At 35.3% G+C, this 22,243-nt stretch overlaps 1 protein-coding gene across 1 annotated transcript in view; it reads left to right on the plus strand.

Annotated features, from left to right (window-relative positions):
* The window catches only part of TMTC2 (transmembrane O-mannosyltransferase targeting cadherins 2), a 400,877-nt gene that overhangs the window by 336,613 nt on the left and 42,021 nt on the right, over nucleotides 1-22,243 (plus strand). Inside the window, exon 11 of the mRNA XM_081058171.1 lies at nucleotides 10,591-10,654. Within this exon, the coding sequence (XP_080914297.1) occupies nucleotides 10,591-10,654 (64 nt within the window). The remainder of the gene's footprint in view (nucleotides 1-10,590; nucleotides 10,655-22,243) is intronic.

The raw sequence follows: 22,243 nt of genomic DNA on the forward strand, positions 1-22,243 counted from the left end.
TTTATAAGATTACTTTCCATTTATAATTTGAGACTGTTATTATAACTGTATCTTAGTGGCTTCCTACTTGGCTTTCTATGTTTTAAATAAGAAATCCAAGATCTGTTTGAGAGGAAAGAGTGTACGGTGAGGTTTCAGTTCCATGTCCCCCCTCCACATTAATGTTTACCATTCCTAAAACTGGTATCTACAAAGAAAAATCAGGATTCAATTGACTATTGGTATATTTATAAAATAAACTGTAGCCAATCTGAAAGAACCTTCAGCAGGAGAATAATTTTTAAGACACGTTCCTTTACATGACAAGATTAGGTGCTTTATGAGGGAGAGGACTTTTGTTCTTCATGAACAAAACATTACGCTTTTAGTCATAATAAACCATTTGTAAGGATGGGAATGTACAAGTTTCTATAGGCTAATTCATCTTAATCAGAATAGATACTTTTATAAAAAAGGTTTGGCTGCATATGAAATTAGTGTCTGAAATTCAAGGTCTACCAATGAAAACCCATTATGAGAGCATTACAAAAAATGTCCTTGTTAAATATATTGCTTGTAACTTTTCTTTAGTTACTATAGTGCTAGAAACCAGTGGAAAGTTTCTGTTCTGCATCGACGATACGGAAATATTTATGATTTATTTTTCAGAACTTTCTCTCTAGCTTTTTGCAGTCTGTATTCCTCATCAAGTTGCAGTCAGGATCTTCCTACATATATTGATTGCAAGTATGACCACTGCAGCCTGGCCATATCTTACTCAACTTGGTGGCAGTCCCCATGAATGTTTTTACTCAGTTCTGTTTTTTGGCTCTGTCAAATTCAAGTATTTCTTGAGTGCTTCCTGTGCAAGCTGAACACCAACCTCTTTCCCTACTAATCAAGAACATTTAAGACTTTGTTTGCTGAAAGAACTAAGGAAACTTATTGTTTTTTGTTGCTGAATAACACTTGACGGTACGGGTGTACCGTAGTTTACCCATTCACTTGTTGAAGGACATCTGGGTTGTTTTTGGCTATTGCAAATAAAGCTGCTATGAACATTCGAAAAACAAAAAAGAAAGCTTATTGGTTTTCACTTGAATGTAGCTTTATCAAAAACTGACTCTGGGTGGTGAACACACAATATGAGATATATAGATAATAGATTACAGAATTGTACACCTGAAATCTATGTAACTTTACAAACAGTTGTCACCCCAATAAACTTCAATTTGAAAAAAAAAATTAGCTGTCAGGATTTTACTTATTTAATGTTACATATAATATTTCCGCTATGGATGCCAAATTGTTGTAAATTGAGTTTGATATTAATTTTTAATTCAAGAGCTCTGTTCTCTTGCAAGATATTTAGGAGACAAAATTAGCCAGTTTTGGTGACCAGTTGGGTAAGAGGGAAAGGTATTTGTCTCCCTGACTGTGCCTTAGTTAGCTTGACTAATGGTAGACCTAATATCTAAAATCACCAATCTAGGAAATGTTACAGTACAAGATATGGTTCGGGCACACTCATTTAACTTCCCTTTTCTTGGCTAGTTCCCAAAAAAATGATGCCAAGAACCTATAAGAGGTGGGGATAAAAGTTCATCCCAAAAGCGAAAAAAAAAAAAAAAAACATTCCATTTAGTTGAGACTAGATTAAAAAAGGTGAGAGCCTGGGGCCAGCCGTCAAGGAGCAAGTCTTTATCTTATTGGGATCTTTAAACGGCTTGAAATTTGAGAAATTTCTAGCAGATCCATTTCAACTCTCAATAATGGATAAAAAATTTTTCCCTGCAGGATAAGCACATAGAACATTTTGAAATACGTGATTTCAGTTTGGCAATTCAGATAAGAAGGACGCATCAGATGTATCCAAGTTAAGGAGCCTCACCAAAACAGTGAGATTTACAGTGAGAAAACCCACTGAGAACATCTGTAATTCCTGTCACCAAGGTGATTCACAAGAAGGCATTGTGGTGTGGAAGTAGCAATGCTGCTCACCAGATTTGTTTGGCCTTCCACTTTCAAGAAACTCAATCGGATTGCCCTGTCCAGCTTTCTTCCAATCCAAAGACCTTCCTGGGTCTTCCTTGGTTCATTGAATGTGTGTGAAGGCGATGTATGTCACTGTTGAGCCAAAGCTGCAGGAGTAAGTGCTTTTCCCATTTCCTGAATTGGAAACTGTGGCAATAGATCCTGAAATGGAGACAACCCTCCCAGCTCACCCACACTGGATAAATTGAATAAGTGAGAAATGAAGTTTGTTGTCTTATTCACTGAGATTTAGGATGTGTTTATTACTACAGTGTAACCTAATCTATTTTAACTGATACAGAATACATGTGTGAAAATAAAATACTTTAAAAGAGGAACAATAGAGCATCAGAAAAGATCACTAAGAGATTCAAAGGTCACAGAGATTAACCTTTGAATTTATAACTGCAGTGAGGCAATGTGCAATTGATAGACTGATGATTTAAGTAGAAGTTATAGATATTTTCCCAGAACTTAATGAAAAATACCAAAGGCATGAAAATGATGACTGAAAGGATAAGCTTAGATGATAGATTGAGAACACGGTATACATACTCATATGTTTGTATTATTGTGCATAGTATACGTGTATATATATATATAGTTATATATATATAGTTATATATAGTTTATATGTAGCATGATACATAGTTTTATTTGTATATATAAATATGTGTATATAATGTGCTACATATATGTGTATATGTAGTTACACATAACATGTACATATATAGTTTCATTTGGTTTTGTATATATAAATGTTAATATAAATAGAAAATTTCTGAAGGAGAGCATAGTGAGATAAGCAATTATCCACAAATAGAGAAAATATCCAAGATAGGATGAAGGTCTTCAATCATCATATTGAAAGGAAAAATTAGTGAAAATAGATCTACTCATAAACTTGTCTTCACATGTGGGTCACAGTTTTAGTTGCAAACTAAGGAATTCACTCTTGCCAGTTTAAGCAGAAATAGGATTTCTGCAGCCCACAGTTCTGTAGCCCACAGTTTCTCTCACAGGCTTGAGAGCACTCCATATAGCCAGAAATAATACCCAACCACCTTTCTTTCCCGGGGGGCTCAGTAGCTTTTAGAGTCCAGAGTTCTGTCACCATCCTCACAAGGAACCAAGCAGAGTGAGAACCACGTTCATTAGAAGATGATTCTCCAGGGCGTAGCTCCCTCCCCGTTATGCTCGCTTCTGACTTCCTTGCTCTTGAGGTTGCATCTGATTGGTGGAAGCTGAGTCATGTGCTGGAACCTTGACTGGAAGAAAGTAGGAAGATGAGGGAATTTCTGGCTTCTGCCTTGCGTGGGAAGGTGGGATCCACATTGTGGCTAATTACCAAATATATTTATAGGGAGGGTGATCACAGATGTTGAGTGGCCTCACATAATGAGCGTTGACTGTATGTGTTGACATTTTTAGTACTTCAAATAAAATGGAAAAAGTGCTGGATGCTTCCAGATGAGAGCATTATAAAAAGCAGACTGGTTATCATCAAAGGAAAATACCAAAGGAATGTAAAATGCTAGAACTCAGTAGAGTTTTATGTCTATAGAGTTGTGAAAGGAAAGTATTGAATCAATTATTCCATTAGAAGCATTTTGTGTGAATGGATTTATTCAGTGTTCTCCCAGAACTGGAAGCTAGAAAAAGCACAGAGATATTTGATAACTGAGAGGAAGTCTAGAGGCACTAGAAGCAAACTTTACCTGATTCACAGCATCCATGGGCTCTGGTGGAAAGTTATTTTGTTTTTGTTTTTGTCTGTTTGTTTGTTTTTAATCCACTTACAGGGTAAAGGAGGACCAAAAGTATCACTTAGTCAAATATCTACTGTCTGCCCGGCAATGTATTTTGCATTTTATATCTGTCACCCTCTTAGTTATAATTGCACATATGTGACATAGACACTACTAATCCGATTTTACAGATGAACTTACTGAGGCTCAAAGAGAGTCAGTATTTTCCACAGTTGGTAAAGCTGGGATTTAAACTTACTCTATTCTGGCTAAGTATAATACTGACTTCACTGTGTCACACTGCCTCTCGCATGTCTTTATAACTGAGTGACTACCTCGAAGCTGTACTTCTTGAATGTATTAATGGAGGAAGGATTTACAAAGAGTAACAGGTTATCAAAGGTATAAATCCTCAATAGTAAGACCTTTCCAATATTAAATTATCTCTTTATGGTAAATTTTAGAAATTGGAGAGAGAACTCCAAGTTTGTACTTTCAAAGGGATATTAAGTTTTTAGAAATACCATTGTGGTTTAGAGTCTGACAGACGACACACAGCTGAGACAGCTGTGCACTTACCTTTTTTTTCAGGCCTAAGGGCCCAAGTTGTTTTCCTTAAGGTAGTAAGGAAAGCAAAACTGCATGGCATCAGCTGGCTCCCACTGCTGCCATACTTTCTAGAGAGCAGAGTGAATATACGATAAAGAATAATCTTTCAATTGCTATACTCAAACAGCACACTCTTTCATAATTAAATATATCAAAGATATAGAATTTACATATACTAATTTCTTTATACATTCCAACTGGAAGTGACATAAAATTGAAATTCTTCAGTGAGATAGGAACAAGGAACAAAATCAGATTGTTTTCTCAAAGCAGATTGGGAGTGTGGGGGGGGGGTGGTGGTGCTGGTGCTGGTGCTGGTGATATGTATGTATCTCCAAGGCCATCTAGGACATATACTTTCTTCTGTAATGCTTCCAAAATTACTAAAGACCACTTGAAAAGTCATTGGGTTTTCCAATTACAAATTGTACTTCATCGTCAACTTTTAGTCATGAGAGGCGTAGTTCAACCAGGTTGTAAAGGGTTGTAAGGTGTTTGAAGCAAAGAGGAGTGGCAGATGAGGGCGAAGTCGGCATCTTCCAAGCCGGTGCCTCTCCAGCATTGATGTGCACGTGAATCACCTGGGATCTTGTTAAAAAGCATCTTCTGATTTAGTATGTTTGGGTGGTGCCTGGGGCTTCACACTTCTGACAAGTCCCAAGTGATGCTCATGACGTGGGTTGTTGGACCACCCCTGCCAGTAAGGTCTGTCTTGCCTTTCCTCTTGTTATGCCTTCCAACTCCTTCTCCCCACCCATGACACCTTCAACACAAGTAGCAATTTACTGTATATGAATATTATAGTTGACATTCCCAATGCCCATTTCCTGCCTTTTAGTTTTTCCAGTACATTTCATTATGTAGTCTTTCTAGATATAGGCTTAACCTGTTCTTAGCAGCAGTGAAAGTTTTGGAAGAAAGACCTCAAACTCTCATGAGGCATCAAGAAATTTCTAACTCAGAAGAATCTTTTGTAAAACTACACCAGCAGCAGTCTTTTCCTCTGTTATTGCTACATTTCCGCTTTCCCTCTCTATCCCGTATGTTTAGAACTGACATGGCTACCGACAGGTTATGAAGCCATTTTTGATGTCTTGGCACAGAAGAAATTTTCATTTAAGAAGGCTTGATGGTCATAAACAATTTATTGCAGGAGTTTCATTACAAGGATCTTTTCTGCTTCATTGTTCCTACATATGTGTGACTCTGGTTTTGCTATTTTAAGATTTTCCATACATTTTATGTCCCCGTTTATTTCAGTTCTACTTCTATTTCTACTGTACAACTTATCAACTAGAATTAAAATTTAGTGCTGCTTCGAGTAACTTAAAATTAAGTTTCAGTTTAACAATTGGCAAGAACCCAGGACAACTCAGCTACTGTTTCATTTTACTTTGATGATACAGGAACAAACAGCTGTCTAGTAAAAAAGAAAAAAGAAAAAAGAACCACTCAAGTTATCATTAAAAATAATCATGAAGACTTTAATATCTTTTGTATGAGTCATATGGTGATTATCCACATTAAATAATTTTAAATTCAAAATGGACAATTCACAACTATTAGTAAGTATTGTTGAAGAGAGTCTTCCAAATGCTACTAGAGTTTTTATTTTTTATATTTTCAAGGAAGTAATTTTGAATTTAGCAACCTTTAATTTTGTAATTCTCACAGAATACATAAAAATGTAAGTAATTGTAAGTGATTCTTTTAATCAGATTCTTCTAAAACATTTCACAGGGCATATTAAGTTATTTTATAATATAATTTATTCCCAAATTTCTTTTATACATATTTTTTATAAGAATATTGGGCCATAAACCTATGTTCCAAAGTATACTTTTCTATTATAAAATAACACAGAGGGGAATTAGATCTATGAAATATATTTCTATATTTTTAACAGATGTAAGTTTCATGTGCAAAAATGGAATTATGTAATAATCAGATATGATATTTGTGACTTTTGTTACTATATATTTTTAGCAAGGGGAGTATTTTGAGGGATTAATGACAATGTGTCTTTTACTTTAATACTTTTTTTTGTATAATCATTCACCGTATTGTTTGATCACACCTTGTATAATGGGCAAGAGTTGGTAATGAGAAAGAAGCCATCATCGGAGTCTCCAATTATAAGTCCGTTGTTGGCATAATGATTAAATCCTTATTCTCTAGATATGAGACATAACTTAATGTTAACTGTTAGGGTGGCATGTTGTATAGGGGTAGTCACTCATCTGGACCCAGTGTAGCTTTCAGGTACAATGTTTTTCTTAACTCACAATCTCATCCCTGGCTTTTTAAGTGTGTTATAGCCAAAACATATCCGTCTTGGTAGATTTCTTGGAAGCACTAACTGCTTCTCCCTTTACCCACCTTCTGAGTCTTCCTCTTGGAAACAAAGGAAACTTATGGTTCCCCTCCATATCTAATTGTGACACCACCGCCCCCTGAAAATGGGAGATTATGATGGTGAGAAAGTGAGCATCTAGCACTGTTCTTGCTTGTCCTCCTTCCATTTTTCTTCGCCTTTTCCCTGAGTTCTCCCCCTCCCCGCTTGGGGAGAGAATAAGGTCCATGGGGCAAAGCACAATAATGCATTTTACTCTGTCCTTAAAACTATACTCTCCTTTTATTCTGTTGAACTTCAGTTCTATCAATTTGAAAGATGGAGTTGGGCAGGAAGTAAAACATGGAATTGGAAATTGCCCTGGCCACTGCAGCCAGGAGGGCTCGGCCTGAGCGGGAAGGGCGAGGAGATTGAGAAAAGACGCGGAGACAGGAAAGCTGGGATCAGGAGGTCCACCGTCCATGGATGGCGGAGCAGTGGCGCAGTCTTTATTTCACACACAGTTTATATACAGTCTTAGAACAATTGTCTATACAACAAATATTAGCAGAACAAGCAGATATCAGTAGAACATTCTGTTTTGTGTATTGGCAAGTTTGTACGTCTGTGGCTGCATTAGTGTTATCTTGTTCTTCCTGGGAAGATGCTGAGGCGAGGCTTCCCATGGGATTGACCTTGCAGGCTGCAAGGCCCTTGTCAGTTTACAGCCGGCTTCCTACACGATATGTTCTCCAAATCCCTTCCCCCCTTTCAAATCTCATCTCTTACACTTAAATCATGGCTTTTAAACATAACAACCAAAAACCGTGTCTTTTTCTTTTCTTAGTATTTGATGTAAGAATCGTGTGGTCGTATGCCACAGAACAACATATCGCATATCATTCTGTTACGTCTTGGTGTGTACAGAGATATCAGCTTGATCCTGTGGTTCAGATATTTAGTTTAGAAGCCTTGACTCCCACCCAGATCAATCACTCACCTGCTGTATAACCTTGGGGAAGGTGTCAATTTCTTTAAGCCTCATTTTAATCACCTGTAATGGAAATGACACATAGATAGAGGGTTTAAAAACTTTCTGTTCCAGAAAAGAAATAATGAAGAAAGAAAGGATATTGGTATTCAGGAAAAGTATATTCTATCAGCTTCTTTAAATAGCTTGATTCCAGTAGTCTTAGGAAACTGAGTCATGCAATCATTCTCTAACAATCCAGTGGTTGAGGTTCTTGACAATTAGGGGTTCTTAGACTCCTCTAATCAACAGGCAGCATATTGCTATTTCAGTTTCTTCATTTTAAAAATGTTGATTAATGATTCAGTCATCTTTGCAGTTAAGATTTAAGGACTTCTAGAATACTTCTTGCAGAGGGGAGTATGAAATACAGCATATATCATAAAGTGGACATTGGACAGTTGCTCCTGAGTTTTCTCTCTTGTCTAGAGAATGAAACAAGGATATAAAGGAACATTTATAGAACTGGCTTACTCTTTCCCCTGCAGTTAGCCATGTGTTATCATAAATGCCTGCTGATTAGTAGTCAATAAAGACCATTTAATATTAGAAGCAAAATCCTAGAGTGAAAATTAATTTTCATAGTTATGTGGCAAGTCTAATTAATTCTACCTTTTTTTTTTCTATTTCATTAGAATATCATCAGTTCTGCTTTTAGTTTAAGAACGGAGTCTTCTACACTAGCTAAAGCCTTTGGGGATTAAACCCCTGAAGACAATAAAGAGACTTTAGAAACTAATAACCGTATTTTGAGGGTGAGATGCTGTGTTAATTATTTTCAGTTTTATTGATTATTATTTTAAAGCCATTTCATCTGGTGAGTTCCTCGGTTTCTTTTTTGATCTTTATCTGCCTCATGAATTTGAATGTCCATAAAGATGAATATTAATGGTAGCTGTACTTTCTGAGTGTTAGACATCTATTGGTTGACTTTTCTTCAAAGTAAATTACTTCTTTGTAGTATTAAGTTACTCTAATTTCCTACCTCCGTGCCTTTTATTTTCCTCTGGAGAAAACCCTTCCAGGGCATGACCTAATGAATTCTGGTTCAAATTTCCAAATGAATCTGAACCAAAGTGATTCTGTAATTTGGTGGAGGGAACCTTCATTAAATACCCTAGCAAGGGAAGTTTGTCTTTCATACCAGACTAAAGTACTTTTCTTGACATATTGAAATTGAACTTTTACATTTATGAGACTATAAATTGCAACAGCACGTTGTAACATGTCATGAGTCCAGTAGAGCCTTAGGTCAAGGGTTTTTCCTTTCTCTATAACCCCATTAAAAAATAGCAATGTTTCTAATTATTTTTCATTTAAAAATTAGAAAAATATGTCCTGCTCTCCAGAGAGATGTTATCTTCAGTTATCCCTATAATTTATATAGTTGCATGGGGTATGTCTTTATATTTTTTATTTGGCTTGACCAAAGTGCAAATTCAATTTTATAGGTGTGACTAGTTAGCCTACTCTTTTAAAACCTGAATGTGGTTTTGCAATTAAGAAAGTTAATGTTGTTTGTCCTCTTTATTCCTGACCTCTCTGCTATCGTCTTGTCTCAAAAGCTTCTTAACATAACAGTTTCAGGAGAACACCTACTTCATTTTAACTGCAGGATCCCAACTCATTTATTACTGTTGTTCTCATTATAGTTGGAGCTGAGTCATCGGAAGTTGATTTGTCATTTTCTATATCATTTCTTCTGTACCCCTCAAATTTGGTCACCAGATTGCAGCACACAACCTGCAAGAGCTTCCAGCTCTTACTATCTACCATTTTTGAGGTTTTCTGAAGTAGCATGGCATGATCGATAAAAACCATTATGTTTTGATGGATAATTGGCTGGACTTTCTTAGGATCCTGACATTTTATTTATTCTGCTAACCTGTTGACCGAACTTAGGGGTTTGCTATGAATTGCAAGAATAGACAAGACACAAACTTATGTACAAAATTCAGTGTGCATCTTATTTCTAGGAGTCAGTTGTGCCACTAATGGTATTTGGTGGTAATCAAGAGAAATTGACACCAGCAATTTGAAGGCTGTGGGAACCATAGAATTCACTGTGGGCTAGAAGACAAAGCTTGAATTAATAGTAAACAAGGCATCACCACAGGTCGAGAAGCGTCCAATAACAGTTCTTTACTGGAAGAGCCTAGTCTGGACATAGTCCTATTGTTTCCACCATGATCAGTGAATTCTAGCCATCTCTTTATCTTTCTGTCACTCACTGCGAAATCAAAGTCCCAAGCAAGAACATCCAGTTAGCTGAGGTTATGTCATGTGCCTACCCTGGGGGCCAGAGAACAGGAGAGGGAGAAGTTGGCCTTTTTTCCCCTGTAGGCCACACACAACAGAAGGTTGTCCTCCTGAATTAGAAAGAAAGTGGCTTTCTAGATAAATACAGAATTAAACAAACAAACAAAAAACCCCAACAAGCCCTGTCAATATTCACTATTTTTGTAAAATAAACAACTCATTCATTTTGGCGATTTTTAAAAATTAATATTTTTCTGGGACATCATGTAGAGGCTAGAGAATCCCAGCTCTGTAACATATTATCTGGGTTAGCTTAGAAAAGGAAAAAATAACATCTCTAATTCCTAATACGTAAATTTAAAATAATAATATCAACTGAACAGGATTGTATTGAGACACTATTTATAAAGCCTTACATGACAAGTACATTGCATGCATTCACTTTTTAATGGTCTTTTCTGCTTAGGCAACTTATTATTTGATTGGTGTGATTATAATTTTTTTAAAGTTCATATTATTTTGCTGCATAATGATTCTGTTCGCCTATCTGTAATTTAATATCATTGATATAGTTTGATTGTTTTCTTTTTCTTTAACAGACAGGCTAGCCTCAATGAAGCAGCCGAGAAGTATTATGATCTGGCGGCCAGGCTGAGGCCTAATGTAAGTACTTTCCTGATGAGAAGCATTACTCAAGGGAACAGAGCATGTGATAGTTTTCGACTACAAGCCTCTTAATACTGGGGTTTTTCTCTCTGGTCTCTTATTCTGAATACCAACTATATGGCTATTTCAACAATAAAATCTGCCAATCTCAAGCTTCTTTCTTTTCCCAGACTCATTTCTGTTTCCTATCCTGTGTAAAGCATCATAAATTTTTGTCATTTGAATACAGGTTTTAGCATTCCTAAATTCTTTGCAGTTGGAAGACTTTTAAAATTAGTTCCTTGAAAGTTTATTTGTTGTGGTGTTAAATACCTAAGGACTTCATAACATCCATAAGTATTTTTTGATTCTTAACCATATAGTCAAACCTCGAGCTGTGTGCCTTTTTTCTATTCCACAATCCTCATTTCTAATAACTGTGCTTTTCAACTTTATCAAGTATATTTTTATTAGAACTTTTCCCTGGGTAGTCACACTTACATAAAGTAAGATTGATATAAATTAGATCGTTACTATTGAAATAAAGGAACCATTTATGAGAAAATAGAAACGGGTTTTGTATCGGTCTTCTTAGCACTTTTTTGTTTGGAGCACATTACCGAACTCCAGTACACTGCTTTTATTCTCATACACACTGTGCTCTGCATCACTCTCCAACACTAAAACCTCTACCCTTCTCTCTAGATCTCCACCATCTATGGAGAAATGTAATTTTTTAATGAAAGTACATGCATGATATAACTACAAATAAGGGAATCAGCTCCTTTCTTTACAGTAACCCATCCATTGGGCAAACAAACATCTACAGAGGCCTGCTTGGTAGTAGGATAAGAGATTTCATATCCTAAAAGATCGCACAGTATATATATCAGTGAACTGAACATAATCAACTAATTGAAATACATACAGTGCGGTGATTCCTAGAGAGAAGTCCTGTGGGAGCAGCAGAGGAGGATCAATGCTTCCTGAAAGCAATCCACACAGGAAGTAGCTTTTTTTCGGGAGATTCAACCACATGTAACCTTAGCCCTGAATCTAAATGTCCCCAGTTTCATGAATTGTGAGGTACTGTAAGAATCAGGGAGCTGTTTGCGACAGAAGAAAATATTTTAATAGTTATAATGGTAAGAACAGTAACTGCTGAAATTTATTATTAAACACTTAAGTATGTGTCAAGCATTGTGAGAAGTACAACCCACAGATGCTTGGCAACCCACAGATACTTTCGTGATCCCCCTCTGCTGAAGCTCAGAGAAATTAATAATAATTTACCCAGTATCACACCTAATAAGTGGAATGACATTGAAACGCAGCTGCTGTGTGCATAAGGAAAGCTTAATAGAAAAAAAAATGCAGTTAATTGTACTTTGAAAGGAAACGCCAGCCAGAAGTCTAGGAAAACAAAATAATAATGGTCCTCTCATTTATTTATTCAGTAAATTTTAACTGAATAGCTGTTAAGTGCCAGGCACTATTTCAGGCACTGGACACACAGCAGTGAACAAAATTGACAAGGGTCCTTGCCCGTTAGGAGCTTACAATCTAGTTTGAGGAGAGGGAGCAGGAACAAATAAGTATATCATGCGTCAGACAATGATAAGTGCTTTGGAGAGAAATGGAGCAGGAAAAGGGCTTTGTGAATGCCCAAGTCAGGCAACTTCATGTAACATTTCTAAGAAAAGGGTTGAATTTGAGGCCTTAAAATTATAACTTCATTGAAGACAGCTATCAGGTTTTCTGTTTTTCTTTATTTCTTTTGTTTGTTTGTTTCCTTTACATTGACAAATGCAGTGCTCTTAATGTACATAATAAGTTCAACTTTTATTCATTGAGTCACTTGAGTGTCACTTTTATCGTTAAGTGACTGATCAAAACATCTTCTTCAGGACATTATAATGGATTAGTGAGACGAGAGCTGGGTTATTTGACCTGCCCTAAAAAAAATGAAAAAGACGCTGAGGTACCACAGGATTGAAGCCTGACTTATAAGATTGTTTACTTTAAATGACTAAGCCAAATTACAAAATCAATATTTACTCTCCAACTGAAAGGCATTTTTTTGAAACCCCCAAAAGTTGCTGCAGAATACTTTTGAAAACTGTAGGTGTTCAACTGATACTTCCCTTATCTGGCAATAATAAATTAAGTATTTTGTGGACTTGGATAGCATACACGGTTCATATTTTAACAGTAAGTAAATGATGTTACAGCAGATGGATCAACAGATGCGGTCTTTTCCTATCTGTTTTATGAATTGTGTTTTGCTTTTCTGCATGTAGTCTAGGAAGATGCTACCAAGGCAAGACTGATAAAATACAATAACAAAAGTTTTTGTTCTGAAACGAAAAGACCGATTTAAACAATTAGGCTATGTAATAATATATTAGCAGTTTAGCATCTGATTTAAATTACAGCGTCCATCTCACATTTATCTTGCTCATAGCTATTTTTTGTCATAAAAACGTTTTTATTTCTATGCTTTGACGTCATACATTTCAGCCATCTACTTATATGAGAACATAGTACACAGACTGCAGGTCCCATTTCCTACTTAAGTAGTTGCATTATCTTTTCTGTTTTTGTTGTCTACACGTTAATCTCATCTTACTTTTATTTTTCATACTTTTCTTTCAACTATTTAAATGTCCATTTACAACAATCAGTAGCTGTATGTGGGGGACTCGGTGGATATTTTAACAATGCTATAGTCAGGTCATGACTATACAAAATAAAATATGTGGCTGCAACTCATGGATACACCACTTATTATTGTGATAATTTAAAAAATTGTTGATTATCTGTGGGATACATTTTTCTCTGACTAAAGTACCTATTCCATTTCTTCAGTATGTCCCATAGTGAATTTATTTTTTTCTATTCTACAAAAGCCATATTTTTCTATACAATTTACTTTAAAATTAATAATTGACTTTTTGGATTATTTTGTAGAGAATTTATAAAGAAATCCAGTGATCAAATGCTAAAATAATAAAAGAAATCTAAATTAGCAGGCACATATAATTGTGTTAGATTCAGATATTCTCTCTTCACCAGGGATATTCAATACATTTTCATTTATTGAAATTCACAACGAGATAAATATATTTAGTACAAAAATTGCACCATTAAAAATTTTAATCCTATTTATTTGATTTGGGGGGAATTGCTCCGAAATGAAAACTGATTATATCAAAACATATTCTTGTAATGGGAAACTGTTTATCAAAATTTCCATTTTAAGTTTTCCACGTTTAGTTTTTCATTTTTATAAATAAAGTTAATCTTTCTGTGGCGGTTGCTTTAGAAACATAACACTTTCCTGTCTTTTCTTCCACTTATGCACATCAGAAGATGCTGACACTTGAGGACTAGAGGGAACCTGTAAATGAAACAGCTTTTTCTTCCTGTGGGAATTAAGCCAAATTCTGCATTAACTTATGGATTTTTAAATATGAAAAATAATACAAAGTCACCTACGTTTATTGGCTTTTAGTAAACTCTAGAGTTAGAAGGGAGTAATACTTATGATCACATCTGTATTGTATTTTTCTAGATGTAATTGTTTTCAGTCTAAATTCATTATTTTTTTAATCAAGTTCTACCTTTGTGTAAGACTCTATGCCAAGTGTAATAGGATTTCAAAGTTATGAAAAATGAATCCTGACCTTGGGAAATGTACTATCTAATGTGGGGTGTGAGTGGAGGAGAAAATGCGTGGATCCAAATCCTCACACTTCAGGTCAGTAAATAATACTATCTAATAAGTGCTTTGTAAGGGTTGTAAACTAGGTAGTGGCACACTGCACAGGAGGGAGAAATTACTTTCAGCCGGATGGATCCTAGAAGGCACTGAGACAGAGTTGGCAAGCTTAGAGAATCTTGAAATGCTAGGGTCTTCATAGGTGAAGATTTTAGCAGGAGGAGAAAAGAGAGAATTCTGACAGGTTGAGGCAAATGCATGAACAAGGACATGGGCATACATGAACTATCCCTTAGAAACACTAAGCAAATATGTTTTATATTGCCAAAGGTGGGAAGTAGAGAAGAAGAAGAAGGAAAAGAACTGGAAACTAAGATAAAATCAAATGAAAGGCATAGGCTATCATACTAAAAATTAGGAGTTTATATTTCTGAATTGTGTTAAGCAGGATGACCTAATGAAAGTGATCGTTTAAACTGGTCGTTTATATGATGTAATGAAGAATATATGTTGCATTTGGGAAAGTAGAGTTGAGAAATGCAGCCTTGGGAAAACCAACTAAAAGGTCATTGTAATAGAATAAGCCAAAGATGTAATAGATTCTAAAGTATAGAAACACGGCAGAATAGAAATGATCATACAGGGGAAATAAACAGATTATTTGATAGGATGTGAGTAGGAACATTAGTTGGTGCAATGAGTGTTGCCAAATTTTGAATTTAGTTAACTTGTAAAGAAAAAGCAATAACCCTAAACAAAAATTAGGGCAGTCAGAGGATGTGTGTATTTCAAGAAGAAAGAATTAAGTTTGGACCAAGCAGATTCTGAATGAGAAGTGGGAGGTCTAGTTTTCAATGGGACATTCCTATCAATTGGGCAGTTGAGGGAAAAGACACAGTTAGGGATAATGCTATGGAAGTCATTTACAGAAAGGAGATAGTACCAAAGAGGTAGGTAAGATCACCAAGGCTCTGGGAGAAGGTACAAAAGGAGAGAAGGGAGGTAATTTCAAAACTTTGGTGAATCGCTTCATTTGAAATGTAGGATAAGGGAAACAAGAGACAATGGCAAATCAGTGTTGGTGAGCAGATTCCACTGGGGCTAAAATGTGACTGAGACTTATCTATTGACATCAGAGAATAAGATCACATTGGCTACTTTCAAGAGTTCAGTTTCATGCAAATGATGTGGGCAGTTTTTATGATGTTAAGGAAATGGTGAATTGGGAGCAGAGATTGTAAACTTAAATAAATCTGTAAATAAATTTGGAGGTAAATGAAAGATACAGAACAATACTGAAGAAATGTTAAGCATTTATTAAATATTAAAGATTTAAAGTGTTAAGGGATATGTGTGTATGTGTGTGTGTGTGTGTGTGTGTGTGTGTGTGTGTTTAAATATGAGACTAATAATATGTCCAAATAGAGGGGAGAACAAAGGAAATATTGAAGATCTTGAAGGATCATTTCCTCCCCACAGACTAAAGAAGAAAAAATAGACTGCAAAGATATAGGAGGAAAAAACGAAATTTAGAAATGGAGGGGACATAAGCTTAGGTAGTAAATTACTTCTTCATAATTATTTGGTTATCTGCTGGTCCTGTGGCAAGAGGGCAGAATTTGACATCAAAGACCTGTGGACAGCTGGATGTGCTGAGGCACACAGTAGATAATATTTGACATTGGCCTGTAGCATACGTGATAAATAGATGCCAGTAGAAGTACATTTTTGTGAGATACAGCATTAAGCCATTAGCCATTTTGTGATAATTCTAAATGAAGTTCTGAGGTCACTGGTATATTACTTCTGGTTTTGATTCAGCTCTCTGACTTTGACATTAGATGTTGTATTCACCCTTAATATTTCTAACATGTATACCATTTTATAAATTTTCTTCCATGTGCATTCATTATATGTGAATTAAAGGGGAATGTGTTCCAAGGATTAGATTATATCTTTCCCAGGCACTTAGAACATAAATTATTTCAGAGCATTATTATAAAATCAAAGCCAATGTTATCTATTTGGGCCTTTTAACAATGACTCTATGTGAAAAGATCAGAATGAGAAAGGGGGATTCAAAAATGGCTTACTCTAAGAGAGTGCAGCTGTGTCATGAGATAGTCCACACATTCTCCATTATATTTCTTTCAGTTTGGATTACCCTTTTTATGGTTACTATGGTGATGGGGTAGGGCGGGAAATATGGCTATGCAGTAGAAATAACCACCAGGACTGGGATCTGGGGGAGAGGTAAAAAATTATTTGGGCTGTTCGGATAGAAGAGAGAGAATATTCTGAGTCATAGTTGTTTTCTGATGGGAAAGTTAATCCTCAACTCTAATTAGAATAAGACACCATGACAATAACTTAAATAGACCGTTTCAGATTTGACCATACAAAGGATTTTTGGGAGGGAAATTACTGAGGTTGTCATTTGGTTGGGAAAAAAAATGACATGATTAATAATAATTTGTCTGGGAAGCAGTTAAACCACATTTCTGCTTGTAAATGGAGGAAGAACCATATGGCCTCTTCCAAAACTTCCCGCAAGCTTCTGTGATGTGGGAAAATTGCATGCCATGTGTCTCTTGACTTTCAGACATTAATAATTATGTGGATCCCAGAATCACCAGATTGATTTTATGAGTAAAATGTGTTTTTATATTGCGCATATATTTCCCATTATCACTAGCTTTTTCAGTGTTATATACATCTGTATATTTTACAGTTAGAAAATGGAGTGAGGTATGTTGACAAACGCAGAATAAATAGGTTTCAATCAAGAGAGAAATTGCCATTAGTTTCCTCAACAAACCCTTATTCTACTTCAGTTCATAAATAGACTTCTTCACATTGATATTATATATATTTATGCACACATCAGTAGAAATCAAATATCTAATTCTTCTTATCTAATTTCAGCAAGATAGATGTTCCCTTCCCTGAGAGTTTCAGTTGTGCCAGGATCAATTTTCATCTCATCACACCCATATCTGTCTTCAAACTCCTTTCCATTGTAGATTTTTTCCCCAAATTATTTAGATGTTGCTGCTCTTTTCTTCCAACAAATCACAAAGTCTAGACTTTGATGAGTTCACTTCTCTCTGCTTACATTGTTTTTGATTTGTGTTGTACTTCTATTTGGCAGATATTGGATAAATCAGAAAAAAATGTATCTCTGAAGCAGTTTCTGTTTTTCTTCTGTTTATCCTCTGTTTAAGTCTTCATGTTTAGAGAAAAAAGATGGTTGTTTAGTACAGTCCCCTTATTTACTAACTGTTGGTGTGGGCTAGTATAGCCTAGACTGGGATCAGATAGTTGGGCTGAACTCAGCTGAATTTATAGTTTTTCCATCCGTAGTGTATTGATATTCACCACGATCCCGCATGCAATCATTTTTAAACATCACTTTAAAAAAATGTATATATGCATTGTGTGTTTTTTAGATTCATAACCAAAAAAGAATGAGGGGATATGGGGCATGGGCAGGAACTCAAGTGGCTCTTGGGTATAAAGAAAATCAGCTTGAGTATTTAGGTTGAGGAACATTGAATCCTTTGGGAAATTCCACTTAATTATGTTCTCTGATTCCAAGCGTGTTTATTTTTACTCAGATTTCTTTGTGGGGGTAGTAGCCTTTGCATGGATTTATTGCTATAATTGTTTGAATTGTGGGACCACACACTAAAATTACGTTTAGTCCCTTCTCCTCCAGAGAAATTGGTTTCCTGGTTTCTTTGAAAACTTAGCTAATCGAAGCATCTGGCTACCTGGGAGTATCAGCTAGGGTGGAATAGTAGCTGCCACCATTTAGAAAGATGGGCCTGACCCCCAGCCCCAGTCACCACATTTTTCATAATCCCCTTTGGTTATTTCCACAGCTGGCCTCCCCCATTTCTAGGCATTTATGTTTCTCCTCCTCAGTGGGCCTTATGGGGCCATGTTTTTAATAAATACACACTGAAACATTAACAAAAATTTCTGTTTGTACATAAATTTTTATCCCCTCCCTCTCCTAAATTTCCATTCCACCTCCCACCCTTTTTTTTTTGTTTCCTTACCTTTTCTCTATTCCTAACTGATTATCTGTCCAAACCCTCACTTATCTCTACAGATAAAATTATGTTATACTTTACCCTAAAGACAAGTAAAAGTTGGGCAGATCCTGAGAAATTAATAAATTCGTAAATTAATTTCTCTTGAAAGTTCTATGCCTTGTTAAAGAAAAAAAAGTTCTGACACTTTTTAAAATGGTAAGGAAGATTTCATTCACGACTATTGTGATAGGTGTCAAGAATACTGCAATAGGGGAGATTGGGTTCCACCAAAAATACAACAAAAACAGCTGGGGATTTATAGCCAATGAGCATGGGGGAATGAGGAATTTGATCAGATATCAAGGGTAATCAGATATCACGAAGGGGAAATAGTTCTCACTAAACTGACTTAGCAGAATTCTTACTGCAGCTGGGCCAGGCAGGCCTCGGACAAAGCTCAAGGATGAGGCCCAGTCAAAAAGACAGTTTAGAGGAGCCTGTCTCCCTTGGTCAGGGAGAGGGAGAGTTTTTTTCCATCATCGATGACGTTATTCTCCCAGACTGACCTGTTATAATGTTAAACTTCGTATCACTAGATAGTGTCAGAATCAAGAACTTCTCTTAATCACTTAAGAAGAATTTGGGTAATACAGAGGGTGCCAGAAAAAATGTATGCACTTTTTAAGAAAGGGGGAAAAAACACTATTAAAATTGTAATACTCGATATATTCATGTACTGATTACAAAAGATGAATACAAGTCACATTTGACTTCTGCAATTATAAGAGGTGCTCAAAGTGGTTACCATCAGCGTCCAGACACTTCTGATTACGGCAAACCTACTGCTTGAGCAACGTTGACCAAAATGCCCACTTATATACATTTTTTTTTTGCCACCCCCGGTTTATATATAACAATTCAAAAGTAAAAAGACTAATTACTTAAAATACATGTAGCAATAATCAACTGTTTTTTTTGAAAGTGTGATATGACAAAGTTCTAGAATGGATAAGTGTAGAATGTTACTGTTACTGCTACCAATCACTTTTTTTTTCTTATTTCTCTAAGTTTCTCTCTCCTATCTACTTCAGTATTTAATCATCTGAAAGATAGCTGGATCTTTCCCATGGAATGTACACTTGTACTAGAGTTTATCTCTTGATTTCACTTACTGAGATAATTTTCATTGGTTGTTTATATATGAACCCTAATAAAACTCCCTAAAACAAATAAAATTCTCAACATATATTAATTTAGTTTTCCTGCAAAACAAATTATTTTTCTTAAATATATAGTGCATTTTCTACTATAATTCCAGAAGCCAATGGTGGTTTTCCTTTTCTCTTTACAAGGTTCAACTATGTTTTCCCAAATAGTTACACGATTTGTTAAACTTTGTAATCATAGATTTCATCTGTTTCAACTGGCTGTTCTTTTTCTTGTAACCATACACATGCTATCAAATTTAATAGCAAATCAAACAGTAATAAATAAATAATAAATAAATCCATATGTATTGATACTTCTTCATCCATGATTAAATGTATTATTAAAATGATGCTCGAAGTTATGAAAACCTGTATTTGAAAAAGTGTCAATACAAAAATATTGAAACATCAAAGGATTTTTAAATTGCATTTCTGTACGTCACTCTACTTAAATAACAAACCCAAAATACAAGGACATCTGTGTTTGTTTATGAATTTGCTTATGGAGAAAGAGATTCCTAATTAGAATTTATAATTGCTTACTACCATTTAGTTACTTTTACCCACTTTAATGACTCATGTTTTATTACAGTTTTCTTAGACTAGCATTGAAAGCAATAGATTCCTCAGATCTTGAGGATGGAATTGTTTTGCTACCCGAAGAGGATTATATCTTGGAAATTTTTAGTGGAGATATGCACATATAGTTAGTTTTCCCTTCATGGAGAAATTTGACATGATCGTTTTATTTTCCAATATATTGATTGACAGTAACTCCCAAACATTGTTTTAAACCGACTATTTACATTTGAATTTATATAATTGTATCTCCATGTTTGGAAATTAGGACCCTTTTCCACACCTAGTCAATGATGTAAAAAAGAGAGCTTTCACCTAAATGGGAATAAAAATATTGAGCAGGTAAAAGTTGATAATTATTACAAGTCCACATTTCCGTGTGTATTCCTATAATGTCTATAATGAAGTATTACCTAAAAGTTTTTTGTCTTTATAACTTGTAGAAGAATAAACATGATAATGTTGGGTACCAGAAAATTATCTTTTTTTAAATTAGGAAATGCCAACCTATCAACATCTACATTCGTTAAACATTAAAAGTTGAATTTTACACTAGTTTTACATGTGGGGAAACTGAGTCAGGATAACTTGTTCTGTATCTGACACCTAGTGATAGAGCCAGAACATAGATCCAGGCAGTCTGGTTTTAGAACCTCTGCTTTTAACTCCCTGTTTCTTGTGTAAGATTACCTACCAAAAATTCAATAATCAGAAATGAAACCCGAGGCACTGAAATCAAGAGATAGTTCTTGTTTAAAATGTGGTGACTCAAATTGTTTAGAATGTTTGCATATTAATCATTTTGTGGAGAAGTTCAATTTATCAAAATTGACAGATTCTTGAGATTAATTCACAGACCTTTGAACATCTGCCCCTATCCACCCCTCCTCCCCACGTGGTCTATAGATACCAGTTGGAGAAACACTGGAAAGTGAAATGGTACAGGCTTTAAAGCCAGAGAAGCAGAATGCCTAGTATGTGTCAGTTTCTAAAATAGGCACCAGCAATATCGTGAGAAACAGAAAAATTGTGATCCTGCCCTGTCAGAGATGTACATTGTTCCTTCTTCTTTTCATGAATGGTTTGTCTAGGTTATGAGTCTTGAAAGTTTACGTCTTCCACAGTTTATACAACAATGCCTAAAAATGCATGAACTCAATCACTTCTGTGTTGTATCTTCAAAGACTATTTAGGGACTTCAAGAAACAGAGCAGAAGAGGTATTATTTTGTATCGCTTGAAATGTACTGATTACTTTGCCTTGGACTGACTCATACAATCACAGTAAAGGTGCTTCTTGTTTTCTCATAAAGATAACTTATTTCCTTTTCTTTAAAAGTCCTTAGGAAAACTAAAGCAAGCAAGATGATTTATGAAATATTGGTTTAGGATTTGGAAGGCCATACAATTTGGACAGTATGTTCTTACTTACCTGGCAGTTTCTTTCGGAAGTTTTACTGATACTGAGCTTACCTGTTTAAATGAGAGTTACGTTAGTATAGTCTGGGTACATATCAGATTTTATTTTATTTCGACTATATATGTTTATTATGAGCTGTAGATACCTTTGAGAGAAGTTCATTAGTCAAGGGTATTGTTTTGTGTCCTGTACAAAATGTTTAAATACACAGGAATCTAAAATTCCCCTACAGCATGAGAATAAAACAATGTACGTTCCCTTTAAAAAAATATTCCTTAAAAAGAACAATAAATAACCAACTCAGAAATATGATAAATTGATTGTAGTTTTTTTAGCTGTTTAATTAAGTTTTATTAATAGAGGAGTACAGAAAAAAGCTTTTATTAAATAATTCATAATTGGTCTTTTAGACTTTAATTTTTTGGACCTTATTTACCTCTCCTTTATATCTAAAGTGAAGTTGCTGGATATGGTAAAGATGTTTATGTAATAGGAAGTATAGTATGAAGATATTATACAACTCAATTCTTTTCAAAACTTGTTTGAATTTTCAGCTCTTTGTTTTCATGGAAATTCATTACCTCCTCAAACACGTGTGTCCTATAGCTCTTAAAGTGTGCTAGAACGTGCTAGGCTTGGT

The sequence above is a fragment of the Rhinolophus hipposideros genome, assembly GCF_964194185.1.
Source record: "Rhinolophus hipposideros genome assembly, chromosome: 9".
Classification (NCBI taxonomy): Eukaryota; Metazoa; Chordata; class Mammalia; order Chiroptera; family Rhinolophidae; genus Rhinolophus; species Rhinolophus hipposideros.